This window comes from Rhinolophus ferrumequinum, chromosome 6 (genome assembly GCF_004115265.2).
Source record: "Rhinolophus ferrumequinum isolate MPI-CBG mRhiFer1 chromosome 6, mRhiFer1_v1.p, whole genome shotgun sequence".
NCBI classification, from domain to species: domain Eukaryota; kingdom Metazoa; phylum Chordata; class Mammalia; order Chiroptera; family Rhinolophidae; genus Rhinolophus; species Rhinolophus ferrumequinum.
In genome coordinates, this window is record NC_046289.1 from 52,849,368 (window position 1) to 52,869,115 (window position 19,748).

The 19,748-nt window shown below is 34.5% G+C and overlaps 1 protein-coding gene across 3 annotated transcripts in view; it reads left to right on the top strand.

Moving 5' to 3' along the window:
- Window positions 1–19,748, top strand: part of RFX7 (regulatory factor X7) — a 96,031-nt gene that overhangs the window by 31,716 nt on the left and 44,567 nt on the right. For all 3 annotated transcript variants that reach the window (XM_033108252.1, XM_033108254.1, XM_033108253.1), the window contains one exon: window positions 7,790–7,823. In XM_033108252.1, the coding sequence (XP_032964143.1) occupies window positions 7,790–7,823 (34 nt within the window). The remainder of the gene's footprint in view (window positions 1–7,789; window positions 7,824–19,748) is intronic.

Here is a 19,748-nt window from a genome sequence, read left to right on the forward strand (position 1 = left end):
GGAAGTGGATATGAAACGGCAACCAGAAAATACCCAGCCCGATAGTTTTAATTTCTAAGTCATCACTTTTTAGCTCTCTGAAAATACTAAGTTTTTTTAATTTGTATAGTACCCAATTTCTTTCTTTGTTTTTTACCTTTGTGAAGATTTAAATTTTTTTTCTAGTAGGGATTTCACACCCTCCTTTTATTTTATTTTATTTTTTTAACTTTCATTTATTTTAAGTGTGTTTTTCCAGGACCCATTAGCTCCAAGTCAAGTAGTTGTTTCAGTCTACTTGAGGATGCAGAGGGTGCAGCTCACGCTGGCCCATGTGGGGATCGAACCGGCAACCTTGTTAAGAGCACCATGCTCTAACCAACTGAGCCAACCGGCCGCCCCCACACCCTCTTTTTAAAAAGGGGGAATATTCTGCCTTACCGTGTTTCCCCGAAAATAAGACCTAGACAATCAACTCTAATGCGTCTTTTGGAGCAAAAATTAATATAAGACCCAGTATTATATTATTATACCTGGTATTATATTACATTAATTATATTATATATTATATTAATATTAGACCTGGTCTTATATTATATTAAAATAAGACCAGGTCTTTAAGTTTTGCTCCAAAAGATGCATTAGAGCTGATGGTCCGGCTAGGTCTTATTTTCGGGGAAACACAGTAATTGTATACCCATCTGCGTATATTTAAGAGTGAGGCACAAAAAGCTGATAGGACGCTTTTTGCTGGTGATGGGCCTTCTGCCTTCTGATTCAGTAGGTACGGGGTGGGGCCCATAAGTTTGTGTTTCTAACTAGTCACAGGTGGTGCTAGTCCAGGAATCCTATTTTGGGAACCACCTTATTTGCATCTGTGGAAGGAATGGAAGCAGAGCGAAAGTTAAACTGCAAAACTGCAGAGTTCTGAATTTGGGATGACCCATCTGAGTTGCCCCAAGTTGAGACAGGGAGATGGGCCTTTATTCCCAGAAGGTGATCAGCCTCTGACTGTGGCCTGTCCCTGGGAGATGTGACTTTGGGAAGTGAAGTTTTCTTCAGCATAGGCAATCCCATTAGGGGGCTGACAACTGAGGGCTTTCTGCTGAAAGCACTTTTCAGCGGCTAGAGGATGAAGTCCTTTCTGGAAAAGTGAAGTGAGCAGTATATTACAGAGGCCCTGAATGCTGTTTCCTAGTTAACCTCCACCCCACCCCGAGACAGCCACTTTTTCTAATTTTTCTTTCACCATAGATTAATTTTGCCTATTCTAGAACTTCATATAAATGGAATTGTACAGAATGAACCTCTCTTGGTGGTATCTTTGGTTCAGTATAATGTATATTAGATTCATCCATGTTCTTCTATGTATCAGAGTTGGGTCTTTTTTTTAATTGCTGAGCAGTGTTCCGTTCTATGAATATACCACGTTTTTATCCATTTTTATATTGACTGTCATTTGGATTGTTTCCAGTTTGGGGCTATTATGATTAAAGATTCTGTAAACATTAACACAAGTCTGTTTTGTGGACATAGTTTCATTTCTTTTGGATAAATACCTAGGAGCAGAATTGTTATTTTAAATTATAGGTTTATATTTAACTACTAAATTTTTGCAAAGCATTACATTTCCACCAAAAGTGTATGACAGTTGCAGTTGCTCCAAATTCTTGCCAACCTTTTGGTGCTTTCACTTGTAACCATCCTATTAGTATATAATAGCATATCATTGTGATTTTGATTTGCATTTCCTTGATGACTAATGATGTTGAACATCTTCTCATGTGGTTATTGAACATTTGTATATCCTTTGTGAATTATCTATTCCAGTTATTTGCATATCTATTAATTGGGTTACCTGTCTTTATTATTGAGTTGTAAGAATTCATTATATATTCTGGGCATAAGTCTTTTTTACCAGGTATGTTTTGTAAATGTTTTCTTTTTATTGGTGGCCTGTTTATTTTCTTAGTTGATGTCTTTTGATGAAGTTGATTTTCATTTTGATGGAGATTTATTTATTTATTTTTAAATGGTTATTGCTTCTGTACCCTAAGATATCTTTGTATATTCTCAGGTCATGATATTTTCCTATGATTTCTCCTAGACACTTTATGATTTAAGCTCTTATGGTTAATTTATGATCCAGCTCAAATTTTTTTTACAGAATGAGGTATGTTCATTTGTTTATAGATACATTCAGTTATTCCATCAGCCTTTGTTGAAAGGGTTTTCCTTTATCTCTTGAATTGCTTTGGTACCTCTGTTACAAATCATTTGACTAAATAGAAGTCAGCTATCATCCATACCACTTTTTTACTGCATATAATGTTATTTTACTCTGGCTTCCTGAAGATTTGCTTTTCATCTTTGTGTTCTCATCCTTTTGACTATGTTACATCTTTGTGTGTTTTTCTTTATAATTTTCCTGCTTGGAGTTTGCTGAGCTTCTTGGATATGTAAGTTTGAGTATTTCATAAAATATGGGAAAATTCTGGCCATTTGTCATTAATTTTTCTTCCTCATTATCTCTCCTCTCCAGTCATACAGTTAGACGACTTGATACCGTACTACAAATCTCTGAAGCTCTGCTTATTATTTTGAACATTTTTTTCTTTCTTCTTTAGATTCAGTAAGATGTATTGACTTATTTTCCAGTTTAGTGACCATTTTTCTGCTGTATCTGATTTCCTGTTAAGGTAACTCAATGAATTTTTAAAATTCAGATGTACTTTTTAGTTTTAGAATATCTTTTGTTTTTTGTTTTTCATTTCATAGCTTCCATTTCTTAGCTGAGATTTCTCCCATGTGTACATTTATTATAATCATAGTTTCCTTTAAATGCCTGGAACATATTTATAATATTTGCTTAAGTCCTTGTCTGCTTATTCTGACATCTAAATTATTTAGGATTTGATTTCTATGAGCTGCTTTTTTTCTTGACTCTGGGTCTCTTTTTTTCTGTTTATTCATTCTGGTGGATTTTGCTTGTGTCATAGGCATTGTGTGTGATATGTTGTAGACTTTGGATTCTGTTATTTTTCTCTGATGAGTGTTGATTTATTATTATTATTATTATTTTGTCCTGGTAGACAGTTAACATGGCTAGATTCAAAATCCCAACATTTTCTCTGCTGTAATAGGCAGCAGCAGAGGTCTCAACTCAGATCTTTCCATTTTTCCAGCTGTTGCTTTTTGCTGGAAACCTTGGAGTCTTCTCCAAACAAAGATCATCCAAATATTTGAGTATAGTTTATACAGAAATTCTGTGGCACCTACCTTTCTGGGATTTCATCTTTGACTTTACAGTGGCTCTGAGAGCCCCAGAGTTTGTCCTCTGGCTCGTTTTCTGGCAAGACAGAGATTCTCTTCAGTCCTGAGTGATGGTTGCTGCCTGGGTTAAGTGCCCTCAGGCAACGGCCTTGTAACTACTACTACAACTCATACTCACTGCAGCTGCTTTCAAGGATGAATTCCCTCCAGCTGCTGCCTGCTTTTAGATGCTCTATTTCACCTTGTTTGTCTTTATATTTTGTCCATAGTTTATAATTGTTATGTATGTATGGGAACGTTACTCCAATGTAACTTACCTTGTCATTATCCAAAGCAGAACATTACCATATGCAAGCATTTTTTAAATTTTAATTGAGTCAATCAAAGCATCCAATATTCAAGAAATATTTTAATATTTTAAAATTGTAAAACACCCACTAAATGGAATATTATTATATATCATATTAAAATTTTGAAACAAAGCTTGGAAACAGAACAAGGATCACTGCTACTCTTCATCATTAGACAAAGGATTTTAGCCAAAGTAATTAAATAAGAAAAAGGGGGGTGGAGGAAGAGGTATAAAGATTAGAAAGAAAAATATTTCCATTAATTGTAAGTGTACTTATTACTGACAGGAGACACTGCATACCAGTAGAACTAATAAGAGTTCAGGAAGACCACTGGATATAAAGTCAGCACTAGAAAACGAATAGTTTTTCTACACATCAGCAGAAACCAGTTTGAATCATAAGAAAAGAAGGATACAGTTTACAATACCATTTATAAGCTACTTAGGACTCTTTCTAATAAAAGATATAGAGACAATAATAAGACATTTATAAGGACAAACAGAAATAAATCCAAATTATAAATCGATTCCCCTAGTTCAATCTATAACATCAGTACAGTTCAGTATGAATCTTAGCAGGACATTTATGGAATTGGAACAACTGAAAAACTCACGTGGAAAATTAAAGGTCCAAGAATTATCAAGACTGTTCTGAAAATGGTCAAGGAGGGTCCTACAATCAAATAACTAGACTTAAATTTTTTACGCACTAATAAATTCCAAGTGTGGTGTTGGCTCAGGGATAGACAAGTAGATTAATAATAAAACAGAGAAAAAGCCAGAAACAGATTCAAGTACACATGGAAACTTAGCATAATAAAATAGGAAACAATTGACTTGCCCAATAGAAAATACATATATATGCATATATATGGCCATGTCATACATAAGAATAAATTCTAATTAGAATAAAGATCAAAATCAAAAAAAGCTAACTTTAAAAATTTTAGAATGAAATAAAGAATATGACACCTTAGCTAGATAGGGTTTCTTAAGATAAAACAGAAGTCATAAAGGAAGAAATAAATTAGACTCAATCAAAAATTTAAACTTCAGTAAATATCATTACTAACATTTAGTGAGATATCATTAACAAAGTTAAAGTAACAAAGGGTTAGTATCCAGAACACATAAATAACTACTATAATTTAATAAGAAACAGTCAACTCCACTTAAAAATGAGCAAAGGTTATGAATAAACAATTTATGGAGGAGAAAACCCATATGGCCAATAAGCAGGTGAAAGCATACACAGCATTGATAGTAATTGGGAAAATAACAGCATTTTTAAAAGTTTCATATCTTTTAGAATGGCAAGTAATATATGCATTTTACATATCATGTATAAATGACATGCATATATATATTTGCATAAGGTTATAGGAAAATAAGGACTATTGTCTACTGCTTATGGAAGTATAAATGGATACAAGTACTTAGGAGATAAATTTGGCAATATATAACAAAATTGAAAAGATACATCCATGAGCCCGAGAAAATGGACTTCTAGATATATAACTGAGAAATTTTTCATATGTATACCAAAAGACATGTATTGACACATCATTTGTAGAAAAACTGGAAAATGTGTAACTGACTTTGAATAGAGGAATGGATGAATAAATTTGATATATTAATTCAATGAAATACTTTTCCTCAGTTAAAGTGAATGAACTTAACCTATGTATCAATATGGATAGATCTCAAAAACGATGTTGAATGAAAACAATTGCAAAAGATATACATTGTAATGGCATTTATACAAACATTTAAAGCTTCACTGATCAACAGAATATAATGCTTATAGATATTTGTATACCTAATACAAATATTGAAATATCAACTGGAAAGGCTACACATCAGATTAATAATGATGGTTGTCTGGGAGGATAGGGAGGGGAACGGGACTAGACAGAAGAACAAAGGGAACTTCATCTCTATCCTTCTATTAGGCTTATATTAAGTATGAAGTACAAAATATCAAAGGACTAGATTAAGCGATTGTCAAGTTCATATCTCACTCAGAAGTGCTTTCCTTTTACTTTATAAGTTTATTGTTTAAAAGGTTGTCTTTTATATATGCTTTTTAGAGATTTGCCAAGTTGTTTGTCATAGGAAGACATAGTCATCTTTTTAGATATCCCATAGAGCAGTCCATTTTTGGTAGAAGAGGAATATATTTAGATCTATGGTTTAAAAAATAGTCACATTTTCAATTTCATATTAATTTCTCTTAAAATCCTTTCTTAAATGGTCTTTCTAAAGAGTTTTCTTCATATGGGGGACTGAGTGTGTTTTTTTGTCATTTATTCATATAGCAGATTTTATTGAACACCTAACATGTGCCAGATGATAATACAGCAGTGAGCATAACGGACAGAGCTTTCTTTCATGGAGTTTAAATTCTACTCAAGGACGATAGCTGGTAAACATATAAATTAATAAAAATATAAAATGACAGGTGATAAGTACAACAATGAACAGTAAAACAGGGTGAAAGGGATAGAGAGTTTTTTATATAGGGAAGTCAGGGAAGAACTGTCTGTGAAAGAGAACATCAAGCAAAGCCACAAAGAAAATGGAACAAACATGTTATACGGGAGAAGAGTCTCAGCTGCTGACAGAAAAAGCCAGTACAAAGGCCCCGCCCCTGCCTGGAGAGGCCAGTGTGACAGGAACTGAATAAATGAGTTGACTAGTGAGGTGAAATTAGAAAGATAGCAGAGGACATTGCAGGGCTTTGTTGGCTGTGTTAAGACTGGGGAGCAAAGGACTTACGTGGTTTGGGCAAAGAATCACTCTGACTGCTTCATTGAGAATAGCCCACAGGCTTGGTGGTGGGATAAAGACAGAGAAGCAGGGAGACCAGTTAGAAGGTTATTGTAACACTTTAGACAGGAAATGGTGGTAGTTTAGACCCAGGTGGTGAGAAGTGGTTGGATTCTTGATACATTACTTTTTAGCAGAATTTCTAAATTGATAGAGCACTCTATCTCAGGGAAACTGAGAGAGTTACTAAGAAGAGAGAAAAATAGTGCACATTAGCTGTTAATGAGTGATAAGCTATACAGATAATCCCCCAAAATTTAAAAACCTCTGAAAATATTTTTGTGGGATTGTGGGGAGAGGATTTCAGTTCCTCTTCCCTAGAGGTATCATTTACCTTCTTGTTCCTTTTAGTCATTCTGAACTTTGCAATTGAACTTAATTCAGTCTTACTTTGCTCTTTAAGAAATGAAATTTGAAATCTAAGTACAGGTGTAAAGTTTTGAGGTTTTTGATTGCATTAACTGAAATGAGATTTAAATGCTGGTTTTTATTTATTCTAGCTGTATGCAAAGGTAAATAACCACTTTTTTGACATTTATGTGGCTCTAAACCTTTATGGAAGATAATTTGGTTTGTAACATATTTTAAAGATTGTGTATAAACTATTTCTGGACTTTTGTATGATTTCATTGCATTTTCACTTTACTGTGTTATAACAAAATCCAAATGACAGTTCAGTTTTATATTGGCTTCATTTGTATTATATGAATGTGTTTACTTATATTAAACAGCTCAGTTAAATTGATATATAGTGGGTTGATTTGTAAATATATTATTTCCCTCTAATTTATTACCATATTAGTTCATCTTTATTATTACTTGTATGTCTAGGGAACCCTTTCCTGGTGTGTGTGTGCGTGCGCGCACATGTACATGAGAGAGAGGGTAGGAGAATCTGCTTTATAACAAGTCTTTAGAACTACAGATAACATTACACCATTGTGGCTTTTAAATGCTGAACAAATTATTGTCCATAGTGGCATGCATACAGTAAAAATCACAATTCAATGTAAACTCTGTATCCTATCTCTAAGTATGATAATACATCTACACTTTTATATTATCATTAAAAAAGTATTTATTCAGAACGTGTTACAATGATACAGGGTAACAACAGGTTGACTGCAGCAGTGAATTCAGAAAATATTCTGATCATGTTTTGGGATTAACTTTAGTACAGTGAATGGAAAATAGATTTTTGTTTTGCTTTGTGAAAAAATACAGTTTTAGGATATGATGCCTGATTTTAAGGAGTTTTACTTGTTTTCATAGTAGGGAAGACCAGTTACCCTGTTTGAGAATATTTCAAATATTTAATAAATTTATCTTAATAACCCAGCTTTCTTTTTCTTTCAGCAAAACTGTACAATCTAAAGTGGACTGCATTCTGGTAAGTAAAATAACTAATCTTAAAATTCTCTTAAGATTAAAGATTTTCCCCACTATATAAAAATATATTGTTCTTGAGTAAATGTTTATTTTAAATCTAACCCAGTTTTAGTGAATAAAACTTGACATTTAATTACAGCCCTAGGAGTGAACTGGCTATAAGTTATCTGCATTCCTTTATCTTATCAGTAATGAAATCACAATCTGAGGTAATTGCATGTTTTTGAAACTTACTAGCTTTTACTAAAGATCACTTAAACATTTAATAAAGTGGATGTTTATTTTTCTGTCCTAATAACTCCAAAGAATTTGTTTAAAGGTAAGATTTAAGATGTTTGATGGATTAGTTTTGTTGTGATGGCATATTTTTTCATATTTGGGTTCTAGACTTTAGGAATTAAAGCCACAATAACAGTTTAAGTTTAGGTTATACTTCTAGAACTCTAAGAATTTGTTTAAATGAAAGCTTTTTAAAATGCTTCTTGGGTTTGTTTTTGTTGTTACAGTACACTTTTCATGTTTGGATTGCTGGCCTTCAGGAATTAAAGGCATCATAATAGTTTAAATTTAGATTGTATTTGTAGTTCCTTAGGGCTTCTCTTAAACATGTGAGGAAAGAACCAGGTAGTTCCTAGGGCTACTGGAATACTACTGACTTCTTTCCTGAAATCTCTGCTGATGGAATATTCCCTAGGCTCTGGAACATTCAGTGACTCTACTGTTAAGATTCCCCCAACTGTCCTTATAGTGAGTCCTCTTTCTCTACTTGTGACATCAGAACTTTCTTATTCAGGTTTGCGTCTTCCTGATAAGCTAACTTTTGTATGTGTGGCGGGGAGAGAGGGTCTGTAGGGTCTGATACCTTCTTAGCTTATTAAGTAGTTCAGAGAAGAGGTAATTTGATCAGTTCTCCAGGGCTTTTCTAACCTAATAGCTGTGAGTGGATGTCAATGAGGATGCTTTCCCCTTCGCTCAATCATCTTTTAAAATATTTTTTGCCTTACAGTAACCCTATGAAGTAGGTAATCTTGTTACCTCTTTTACAAATGAAAATACAGATGCTTTTGCATTTACTTCAAAAAAAAATTATTGAACACCTCCTGTCTAGCAATGCTAGGTGTACAAATACAAAATAAAAAAGATATTCCCTTGCTCTCCAGAAATTCAGTCTGTTGTCAAAATATATTCAAGTGCTATTAAGACCTCAGAAGGTGGTGACGGAGATTTTTATCGGCATTATAATGAATTTATACATCAGTTTGGGGGCAGTTCACATCTTAATGACAAGTCTTTTAATCCATGAGCATGATATATCTCTATATTAGTTGGTTTTTCTATAATTTCTCTCAGCAGTGTTTTGTGGCTTTCTGTGTATAGGTTTTGTATCTATTTTGCTTAAATTATTCCTAAATATTTTAAGATTTTTGGCCTGAATGGCATTTTAAAATGTTTTCCGATGTTTTACTGCTTAATATTTATATTGACTTTGTAGTCTACACACTTAACTAAGTTCACATGTTAGATCTAGTAGTTTATATGGCAAGTCCTTTGGATTTTCTACCTAATCATTCGTATTGCACATGAATAAAGAAAAGTTTAATTCCATTTCAGTCTAAATGTCTATTTAATTATTTTTCTCACCTTACTGCACTGCTAAGACCTCCAGGACCATGTTGAATAGAAATGGTGAGAGTGGACTCCCTTCCTTTATTGTCAATCTTAGGGGGAAATCATTTATTTATTCATTTTACAATATGTTAGCATTATCTTTCCATAGATGCTCTTCTCAAGTTGAGCATGTTCCCTTCTGTTCCTATTTTGCTAAGGGGTTTTTATCTTAAACACATGTTGGATTTTATCAAATGATTTTCCGCATATCAAAATAATCACATGGTATAATACTTCTTCCTTGTTATTAACATGGTAAATTACACTAATTTTTAAAAAGTAAACCATCCTTGCATTCCTGTTATAAACTCTACATTAATTATACTTCTGTATATTGCATTATGCATTTGTATATTGCTACATTGGATTTGCAATTTTGTTAAAGGCTCATCTGTGTTAATTAGGGCTTTAGATCTGTTTATTTTTTTTGTAACGTCTTTTTTTGATATCTGGATAATGTTGGCATTATTGTGTAATGAGTTTAGAAGTGTTTTTTCTTTATCTATTTTTGGAAGGAATTATTTTAAATTAATTTTGTTTCCTTTAATGTTTGGATAGATTTCACTAGTGAAACTAACTGTGGGAAAGAATTTATAGGGCTATTAAGTGCTTCTGTTTCTTCTTAATGTAGTTTTAGTATTTGTGTCTTTCAAGGAATTTTTTCATTTCTGCTGTATAACTGAATTTATTGGTATAATGTTGTTCATAATACCTCATTATCCTTGACTATCTGTAGGATCTGTAGCAATTCTCTCTCATTCCTAACAGCCATTTGTATCTGCTTTCCTTTTTCTTGATCAGTTTAGCTAGAGGTTTAATCATTTTATTGGTCTTTATATATCAAGTTTTAGCTTCTGGTTTTTCTTTCTTGTTTGTGTCAATTTTCCATTTTGTTTCTTTCTTCCCTAATATGTATTGTTTCTTTCCTACTCTTTACCTTGGTTTCAGTTTACTCTCATTTTTCTAGCTCCTTAATAAAGAAACTTTGAACTTGTTTTTCTGTTGCAAGCATTTAATGCTATAATTTTTCCTCTAAGCACTGGTTTAGCTGCATCCCATAATTTGATTTTGTGTTTTCATTATTCAATTAAATTTTTTTCTATTTTCCATTCTGATTTATTCTTCTACCCATGGAACACACATATGTGTGTGTGTGTGTGTGTGTGTGTGTATTCTCATGTACCCATGGAACACACAGACATATATAGATAAATATAGATAGATAGATTTAGATATAGATATCAATTTCCAAGTAGTTGAGTTTATGTGATATCTTATTGAATGTTTCATATGTACTTGAAAAGAATGTATGTTTTACTGTCAACCAGTGAAATGTTCTTTATATTATCAGTTAGGTCCAGTTGGCTATTGTTTTTTAAGACGTAATTTAGCCCTACCGATTTCCTTTTTCCTTGTTTTTTCTATTACTGAGAGGGGTGCTAAAATCTCTTATTTGCGATTGTGAGGTGTTTTTTTTTCCTTGTTTCTCTCTGATCCTGTCAGGTTTTGCTTCATGTATTGAAGCTATTACTAGGGTAAATATTTAGTATTATGTCTTATTTATGAATTGATTCTTTTATTATGATAGTTCCATTTTTATCTGTTAATATTCTTTGCTTTGTAGTCTGTTTTGTCTGATAACTACCATAGCCCCTCCATCTTTCTTATATTTAGCATTTGTTTGCCTGGTATATCTTTTTCCATTCTTTTACTTTTAAGCAATTTGGGTCTTTATAGTTAATGTTTTTTGTTATTAACATCGTATGCTTGTGTCTTATCTGGTCTGACAAGCTTTGTCTTGTGATTACCTGTATAGTTGATGTATGTATATCATTTTTATATTTATCTCCTTGTAGTATAAGAGGTCTTTAATTTCCCTTCATTTACAAAGAGTATTTTCACTGGATATAGAATTCTAGATAGTTTTTCTTTCAACATTTTAGTAGTGGTGATGCATTTCTTCTGGCTTGCATAGTCTTCATTAAGAAGTTTGTAGTTATTCGTATCTTGTTTTCTTGTATAGACAGTAAACCCTCCTGACCCATGGTTTTGCTTTCTGCAATTTCAGTTACCTGTGGTCAGCGAAGGTCCGAAAATATTAGGTGGAAAATTCCAGAAATAAACAATTCATAAGTTTTAAATTGTGTGCTCTTCTGAGTAGCATGATGAAATGTCTTGTCCTGATCTGTCCCGCCCAAGACGTGGATCATCCTTTCGTCCAGCACATCCATGCTTTATAGGCTACCTGCTTGTTAGTCACTTTATAGCTATATTAGCAGTCATATTAACTGTTTTGGCATTGTAGTGCTTGTGTTCAGGTAACCCTTATTTTATGTAATAATGGCCCCAGAGCACAAGAATAGTAATGCTGGCAACTTTGATGTGCCAAAGAGAAGTCACAAAGTACTTCCTTTAAGTGACAAGGTGAGTACAGCACAATAAGGTATTTTGAGAGGGAGAGAAAGAGACCACATTCCGATAACTTTTATTATAGTATATTGTTATTGTTTAATTTTATTGTTGATAATCTCTTACTATGCTTAATTTTTAAATTAAACTTTATCATAGGTATCTATTTATGTATAGAGAAAAAACATAGTATGTATAAGGTTCAGTGCTGTCTGCAGTTTCAGGCATCCCCGGGGATCCTGGAATGTATCCCCTGCAGATAAGGGAGGACTATTGTGATGCATTCATTTTTTTCTCCTCTGGCTTCTTTTAAGATTATTTATTAGTAGTTTTCAGAAATTTTACTATAACAGCCTTAGTATATTTTTGTTGTTGTTTGGTCCTGCTTGAAGTTCATTGAGTTTCCTCAAACCTATGGGTTTGTATTTTTTCATCAGTTTTTAAAACTTGCCAACCATTCAAATACTCTTTTTCACCACCACCATCCCCCCATCTTAGGACTTGTGTTGTACACTCCTCAGTATTTTCATACAGGTCAGTAAGGCTGTATTCATTCTTTTTGCTTCATTTAGGATATTTTTATTTCTTTACTTTCAAGTCTGTAATCTGCTGAAGTGTCTAATCTGCTATAAATCTCATTCCATGAATTATCCACTTTAGATTTTTTTTACTTTTTCAGTTCTAGAAATTCCACCTCGTTCTTTTTTTATATTCTCTATTTTTTTCCTCTTTAAACCCTTAGGCATGTTTATAATCCCTGTTTTAAAGTCCTTGTTTGGTAATTATATTCTAAGGTTTTTTTAATTGATTATGTTTTGTTGCAATTACAAGTCATGTTTTTCTACTTCTTTGCATGTCTACTAATTTTTAATTTAGTGTATGTTTGTTTAGAGTGATGACTCTGTTCTCAACCTTTAAAGTGTATTGAAGTTTTCTTTGGCCATCAACTAATTACTTTTAGATCAGTTTGATCCTTTTGAGGCTGTGTTTACACCTTGTTGGGGCAGGTCTAGAATGACATTTACTCTAAAGTTATTTTAGCTTTTGTATTAAAATGTTACCTCTCTGGCGTCTATGCTACATTCCTTGGGTGTTTACTGAGATCTCTCAATTCTGTGTGATTAGAACTTGAACGTGTCACTGCTAGTTACAATTCCCTGGTAGTACTTTGTCCAGCCTCTTGAAGTTTTCCTTTACCCATACACATTTAAAATTCAGCAGGAGATTCCAATTGCACATAAGAATTTGTGTAGATTTTGAAGTTACTGCTTTACCTTCCTTCCTTTTTTTTGTTCCTTCTCAAACACCTGTCTGTGTCTGTTTAAGCTCATCTGCTGCCATGCTCTGCTTGGATTCTCCCTCCCTGTACCACAGTTCAGAGGTTGCTTTTAGATGGAATCATCTCATTTGTTTCTTTTCTCTGAGATAATAACAGTTCTGTGCTCTCTGTTATCCAATTTCTGAAAACAGTTGCTGCATGTATTTCATTCAGGTTTTTACTAGTTGAAGCTGGGAGAGTTGCTTTAGTATGAGGTACTACATGCAGTGTGGCCACATGCAGAGGTCCATTAGTAGCAATTTTTAAGGATTCAGTAAAATGTTGTACAGGCCCCTTCAACCCTCCTTGTTTTCTAGTGAGTTATTTCCCACTATTCTCCACCAAAACTATTTCAAACTTATTTAACTAAAGCGCTTAAATCCACATCTTCTTTTTCCCACTGTCAGCAGATGATATTACCTCCTACTTGAAAAAATAGAAAGATCCAGTATAGGTATTCCACAGAATGAATCAACGCTGCTTCTTATTCCCAGCTCAATAATTGTTCACTTCTGTAACCTGTTTTTGCCATCCTTCCCTTGTCTCCCAACAGAAGAAATATCTTTCTGCCTGTCTGAAGGTTGATGGCTCTCTTTGTGGGCTCTGGTTCCCATCTCTTCCTAGCTCAGATTCACTTCGTTTATTCTCTTTCTCTTGGGTTTTATTCTCTCATTTTCTATTGGCCTTTTCCCGTTAGTAGTTAAAGGCTTAATTTTTCCCCATCTATAATAAAAATACTTCCTGCAATGCTTTTCTAGCTACCGTTTTCTTCTTTTGAAAGAAGAAAGTCAGTTTAATAAAAAGTGTTGATTGAACTCAAATCTCATGTTTCACCTTCCATTCAGTCTTCAACCCCAGTAATAAGTTTTCTAGTATTAACCTCTCTTCTGAAACTTGTATTTATTGAGAATACCATGACCTCTTACTACTAAATTATAATGGACAATCTCAGTTCCTAACTTGACAATGCTTTTTGGGTTGACTCTATTGACCATCATCCCTTTAACCCCTGGTTTCGTACATTCTCATTCTTTTAATTCGTTAGATGCCACTCCATTCTGGTTTTCCTGAATTAAGGAACATCTTAGGCTGTTCCTCCCCAGTGTTCTTTACGGGCCTCTTCCTCTACCTGAGTCTGCTGCGTTCTCTCTGTATTTGCCCATGGTGATCTCAGCTACTTTGATGGTTTCAATTACTCTCAATGTACTGATGACTCCTAATTATACCTCCCCAACTTAAACTCCAGACCCATAGATCCATCTATTTATTAATTGACCAGCTTTGCTTGGATGTCCCATAGGCACTTCAAGCTCACCTTTTTTTGGAACCAATCTCATTGTATCATACTGCGAATTCTGAACCTATCTGTGTTAGTTTCCTGTTGCTGATGCTGTAACAAATTACCATCAACTTCGTGGCTTAAAACAACACATATTTATTATCTTTTAATTCTGTAGGTCAGCGGTCTGACATGGGTCTCACTAGGACAAAATGAAGGTGTCAGCAGGACTGTGTTCCTTTTCGGGGCTTGAGGGGAGAATCTGTTTCCTTGCCTTTCTAGATTTTAGTAGCTACCTACGTCTTCAACACCAGCAGTGACTGCTGGAGTCTTACACTGCATCACTCTGACACTTCTTTTTTTGTAGTCACATCTCCCTCAGCTTCCCTCTTACCAGGACACTTGTGATTACATTGGGCCTACTGGATAATCTCCCCCATCTCAGGGTCCTTAATGTACTCAGATCTGCGAAGTCCCTTTTCTGTGTAAGGCACAAGATTCACAGGTTCTGGGGATTCGAGGATTAGGACATGAACATCTTGGAGAGCCAGTGTTCTTTCTCCCATACTACATTAGTGAATGTACTTGCTCCTTCAACCTAAAAACCTGGTGGTCATTTTTGACTTCACCCTCTTCCTCAACTTACCTCACATTTAGTCATAATCCAAATCCCATCAAATCCGTCTCCCTGATTGCTCCATTTCTGTCCATCCCTACTGCTGCTCCTTAATCCGGATCACCATACTTGTTGGAAATCTGCAACTGTTTTTCTGCTTCAAGTTTCTCCACTTTCATTCCGTTCTCCGTAGTACCTTCACAATCATGTGTATAAAATGTGAATCTGTTTATTTCACACCCTGGCTCTAAAACCTTTCACTGACTCCCTGATGTTCTCTCGTAAGGCACTGAAGACTCTTCATGCTCAGGTCTTACTTTTCTTGTTTAGCTCATCTTTGTCCACTCCCTCCACAGGTTATCTGCAAGCTGTAGTGAGTAGTGGTGGAGTAAGAGAAGAGAATATATATTCTCTCATTCTAGAACATTGTCCAGCATTGTCTATTAGAACATTCTGTGGTTAGAAATGTGTTCTCTATGCACTATTCGATGTGGTAGCCACTAACCACCGGTAGCAATTGGACACTTTAAATGTGGCTAGTGTGACTGAGGAACTGAACTTTTAATTGTATTTAATTTGAATTAATTTGAAGTTCAATAACGACATGTGGCTAGGAGCAACCATTTTGGATAGTGTAGGTTTAGAACAGTGGTTCTCAACCAGAGGTGGTTTTGCCCCCCGGGAGACATGTGACAATATCTGGAGACATTTTTAGTTTTCACACTGAGGACGTGCTACCAGCATCAAGTGGGTAGAGGCCAAGGATACTGTTTAAACATCCTACAAAGCACAGGACATCACCCATAACAGACTTGTCAGCCCAAAATTGTCAGTAGTGTTGAAGTTAAGAAACTCTGATCCAGTGCCCTAGACTATGCCCCTCTTTTGGGGGGAGAGGGAAAATACCTAGTTCTATTTTAAGATTCATCTTAGGTATCGTCACCTCTGGAGTATTATTACCATGTGCCAGACATGTGTTTTACATAATTCTCCATTCAGTTTTCATAATTTGCCTATGAGTTTAATCGGTCTCTGATTTCTCAGGTCTGAGTTTGATCCATCTTCTGGCCCATAATATCCTGTATTTACCTTTATTTTTTATTTGTATTATATAGTCACCTCTATGATAATTATAATTAGCATTTTTATTGCTTCTTGTGTGTAAGAACATATTCATTGGAATACGCCAGAGGCACATGAGAATGATCAATAAATATTGAATGTATGAATGAGTAAAAACTAATGAATCAATTGTTAAACAGATTGCAATTTAAAATATAAAGAAGTGTTTGTTTCCTCCTTCATTTTAGGCCTTTTAGAGACCATTCACTTGTTAAAACATTTGAATTTATTTTTTGGAATTACTTTACAGTTTGCCAGTAAGAATAAAAACTTGTCACATTTCCTTTAGAGGGAAAGAACATTTATTTTCTTTTTTGGCTTTCTTCCCTTTTTTTCTGTTCTACTCAGCTTAGGTATGCCCCTTCCTTACACTTTCTCCTACTAAGTGTTAACCAGCCTGAATCTCCCCATTCACCTCCTCAGAGCCCAAATGGGGAACTAAAACGTATTAAATAGATTCAGGAAGGATCTGAGCAAGTGTAGTGGGACACGGAGGCCAGGAACTTGGGCATGAAGCAGTGTAGGAGAATGGCCCAGAGCAGGCTGCAGAATGGAACCGCCCTACATGCGAATCTTTGCCCTTGCCATTACTGTCTGACTTTGGACAGTTTTAAGCTAGTTTAGTTCTGTAAAAAAAAAAAGAAGGAGATCATAGATCAAAAAGGAGTTGTGATTATTAAATAACTAGTGTAAATACAGTGCACATGGTAGCTTCAGTTGACGGCATTGCCTGTGTAAATTGATAATGTGAATCTAATTGGCTTAATTGTCATAAATTTACGTTTCTAGAAGGCTAAACATTAGTCAAGAAACACATTTTATGTTCATCACAGAACTTACTACTTAATAATGAATGCTCACCATGTGTAATCACTGAGGGGAGAGATTGAATCTCTGAAACATGGGGAGTGGGAGATGGAGAAGGCTGGGAATCACCTGGCCAGAGCCATCCAGGAAGCCAGAGGTGCATATTGTCGAGCAGGTGCCAGTATCAACACTCCATGCTCCCCCATGTAGATGCTCTGCCAGCGGTGCCCTTGTCAGATTTCTTCCCTTGGATAACTCCTACTCCCTTTGGATTCGGCTCAAAAACCTAGTCGGAAAGATTAATTTATGTACTAGGAATGCATTCAGCTGCAGATAAAAGAAAATGCCATCTATCGGTGGCTTAAAGAAATAAGAGTCTGTATCATCCAGTAAATCCAAAGATAGGCATTCAGGAAATGGTGCAATAATTCAGCAATAATGGTGCAATAATTCAGCCACCAGAGTCCTACACTCTTGCATTTTGGCTGTGTTATCTTTTGTCCTGTTAGATCATTGATGGCTGCTGCACTTACTTGCCTTCTGTCCAAGTGCTGAGGCATGAAGAAGGGAGGAAGGGCAAAAGGACTTTCTTCTAGGGAAGTTCTGTCTGCATTTTCACCTACTTTATTCTGAAAACCTACTTCAGGAACTTCAACCTCTAGAGCAATGTCTTTTGGGTGTCCCTAGCTGCAAGGGAAACTAGAACATAGAATATTTCGTTTTCTATCCTCTATACTAGAGGAAGACAAAGAAGAAGGTATTTAGCAATATATGTATGAATCCAACTTATATGCCATACCTTCTCATGTTAAGGGCCCCTGCTTTCATGCACCCCATTAAAGCTCAGTACCCCTCTTAAAGCTCTTACCATATAGCATGCTAATCACGAGATTAATTTGTCTTCTCCAAAAATAAGCTTTTGGAAGTAAGAGCAGTCCTTCATGGTCTTTGTATCTCCAGTGCTTAGCACAGCGTATGGTCCATGGAGGACACTCAGTAAATGCTGAATGATTTTTCACAAACTAATTATAGAAAAGAATGCATAATATGTACATAATATCCTCTAAACAGTTTCTTTGTATTTGTTGTTTTTATTATTAGCATTTATTGAGTGTTTATTATCATGTGCCAGACAAGTATTTACATATTTCACCATTCAGTTCTCATAATTTGCTATGAGGTTAATCTGTTACCATCCTCAGTTTATAGATGAAGAAGCAGGCTCCAACAGGTTAAGTAACTTACCCAAGGTCATAAAACTTGCTAATTGGTAGAATTAGACTTTTAATCCAGATAGTCTCACTCCAGAGCCCAGGCTTTTAAAAACTATGATAAACTATATCATTATTTTTAAAGTGTCTGAAATATGAGCTTTTACTTGAATTTTTTTTAATTCTACTTTTTATAATCAAGGAAATGTTCTTGAAAGTAATTTTCCACCTTGAAAATAGATCAGAAATGAAAAGATTAAAAGCTGGCCTTATTATCTTACAGAATTTTAGTAATCAGTAATTCTAAATGCAGTCTCTTTTTTGCAAGCAGGTTGTTTGAATGCCATTTAAAAAAACTCATAGTATGCTCACTAAAACAAAATATTATAGCTAAAATCATTTTAGTTATTTAAATTGATTACAGTTGTGAAGAATTATGGCACTCTGAAATATACTAGAAGTGAAAAAATATAATATTGTATCTCTGCTATTTTTAAAGCCTCACACTTGGCCTGCTTTATATCAGTAAAGACAATGAAAATATTTGTCATAGCATAATTGTAAATAAATTTTTTTTGTTAATGTTTTTGCAATAAAGAGTTGATTTTTACTTAATTTTAATAATAACCAACATGTCTTAAATTTCTCATAAGTTGTAACAATTTTACGTTTATAGTATCAGTATACATTTGTAAAGCTGATCCACATATGTTTTTCCTAACCTATTTCGTAGTCAAGGCAAAATCTTACCCTTGATATATCTAACACCAGAGGATTAGCTAGACCCCAGCAGAGTGTGAAAGTTGTTCAATCTATATTAACTAGTCCCCTTAAGTTCAGTTAAGTTGAACTTACCTGATAGCTGTAGCAAGACCTAAAATATGAGAGAAAAAAATCCTAAATGTTTGGTGTAGAAAAGGCCTGGTTTGGTGAACATCAACCACAGGAGGATGGGAAATAATAGTCCAGTGTTGTCCTTGGAAGAATAATTCCATAGACTGTTCATGTTATGCTTAAAAAAAAAAAAATTCCAAAAGTCAAATATGTTTCATGAAGTCTGAAATAAAATGTGTCTTAGAGCTATTATTAATATGCAGCTGTATATCATGAATCTTAACAAGTATTCAGTGCATTCCAAACTTCTTTCCCCTCGTAAAACTTTTCATGAAACTGATGGTCTAGGGCCTATTATTTGGGAAGTGATGGGTGAAATCTATAGGGCAAGTTCTGGATAGAGAGAAATTATTTCCCACATGTTACCATTCAGAACTACCAGGATATTGAGAACTTCCTATTTATATTACTGTTTTTTAGGTGTGTATACCACCAGGAAGCAATCTTCCCACCAGTTCTAATATTCAGATTACCTAAATGATTAGTTCTGCTTTGGAATTATTAGAACTACTAACAGTTAAAAGAGGGGGAAATGACCATATGTAAACATTAAAACAAATAACATTGAGCTTTGTCAGGAAATCAGTTGAAAGCAAGAAATA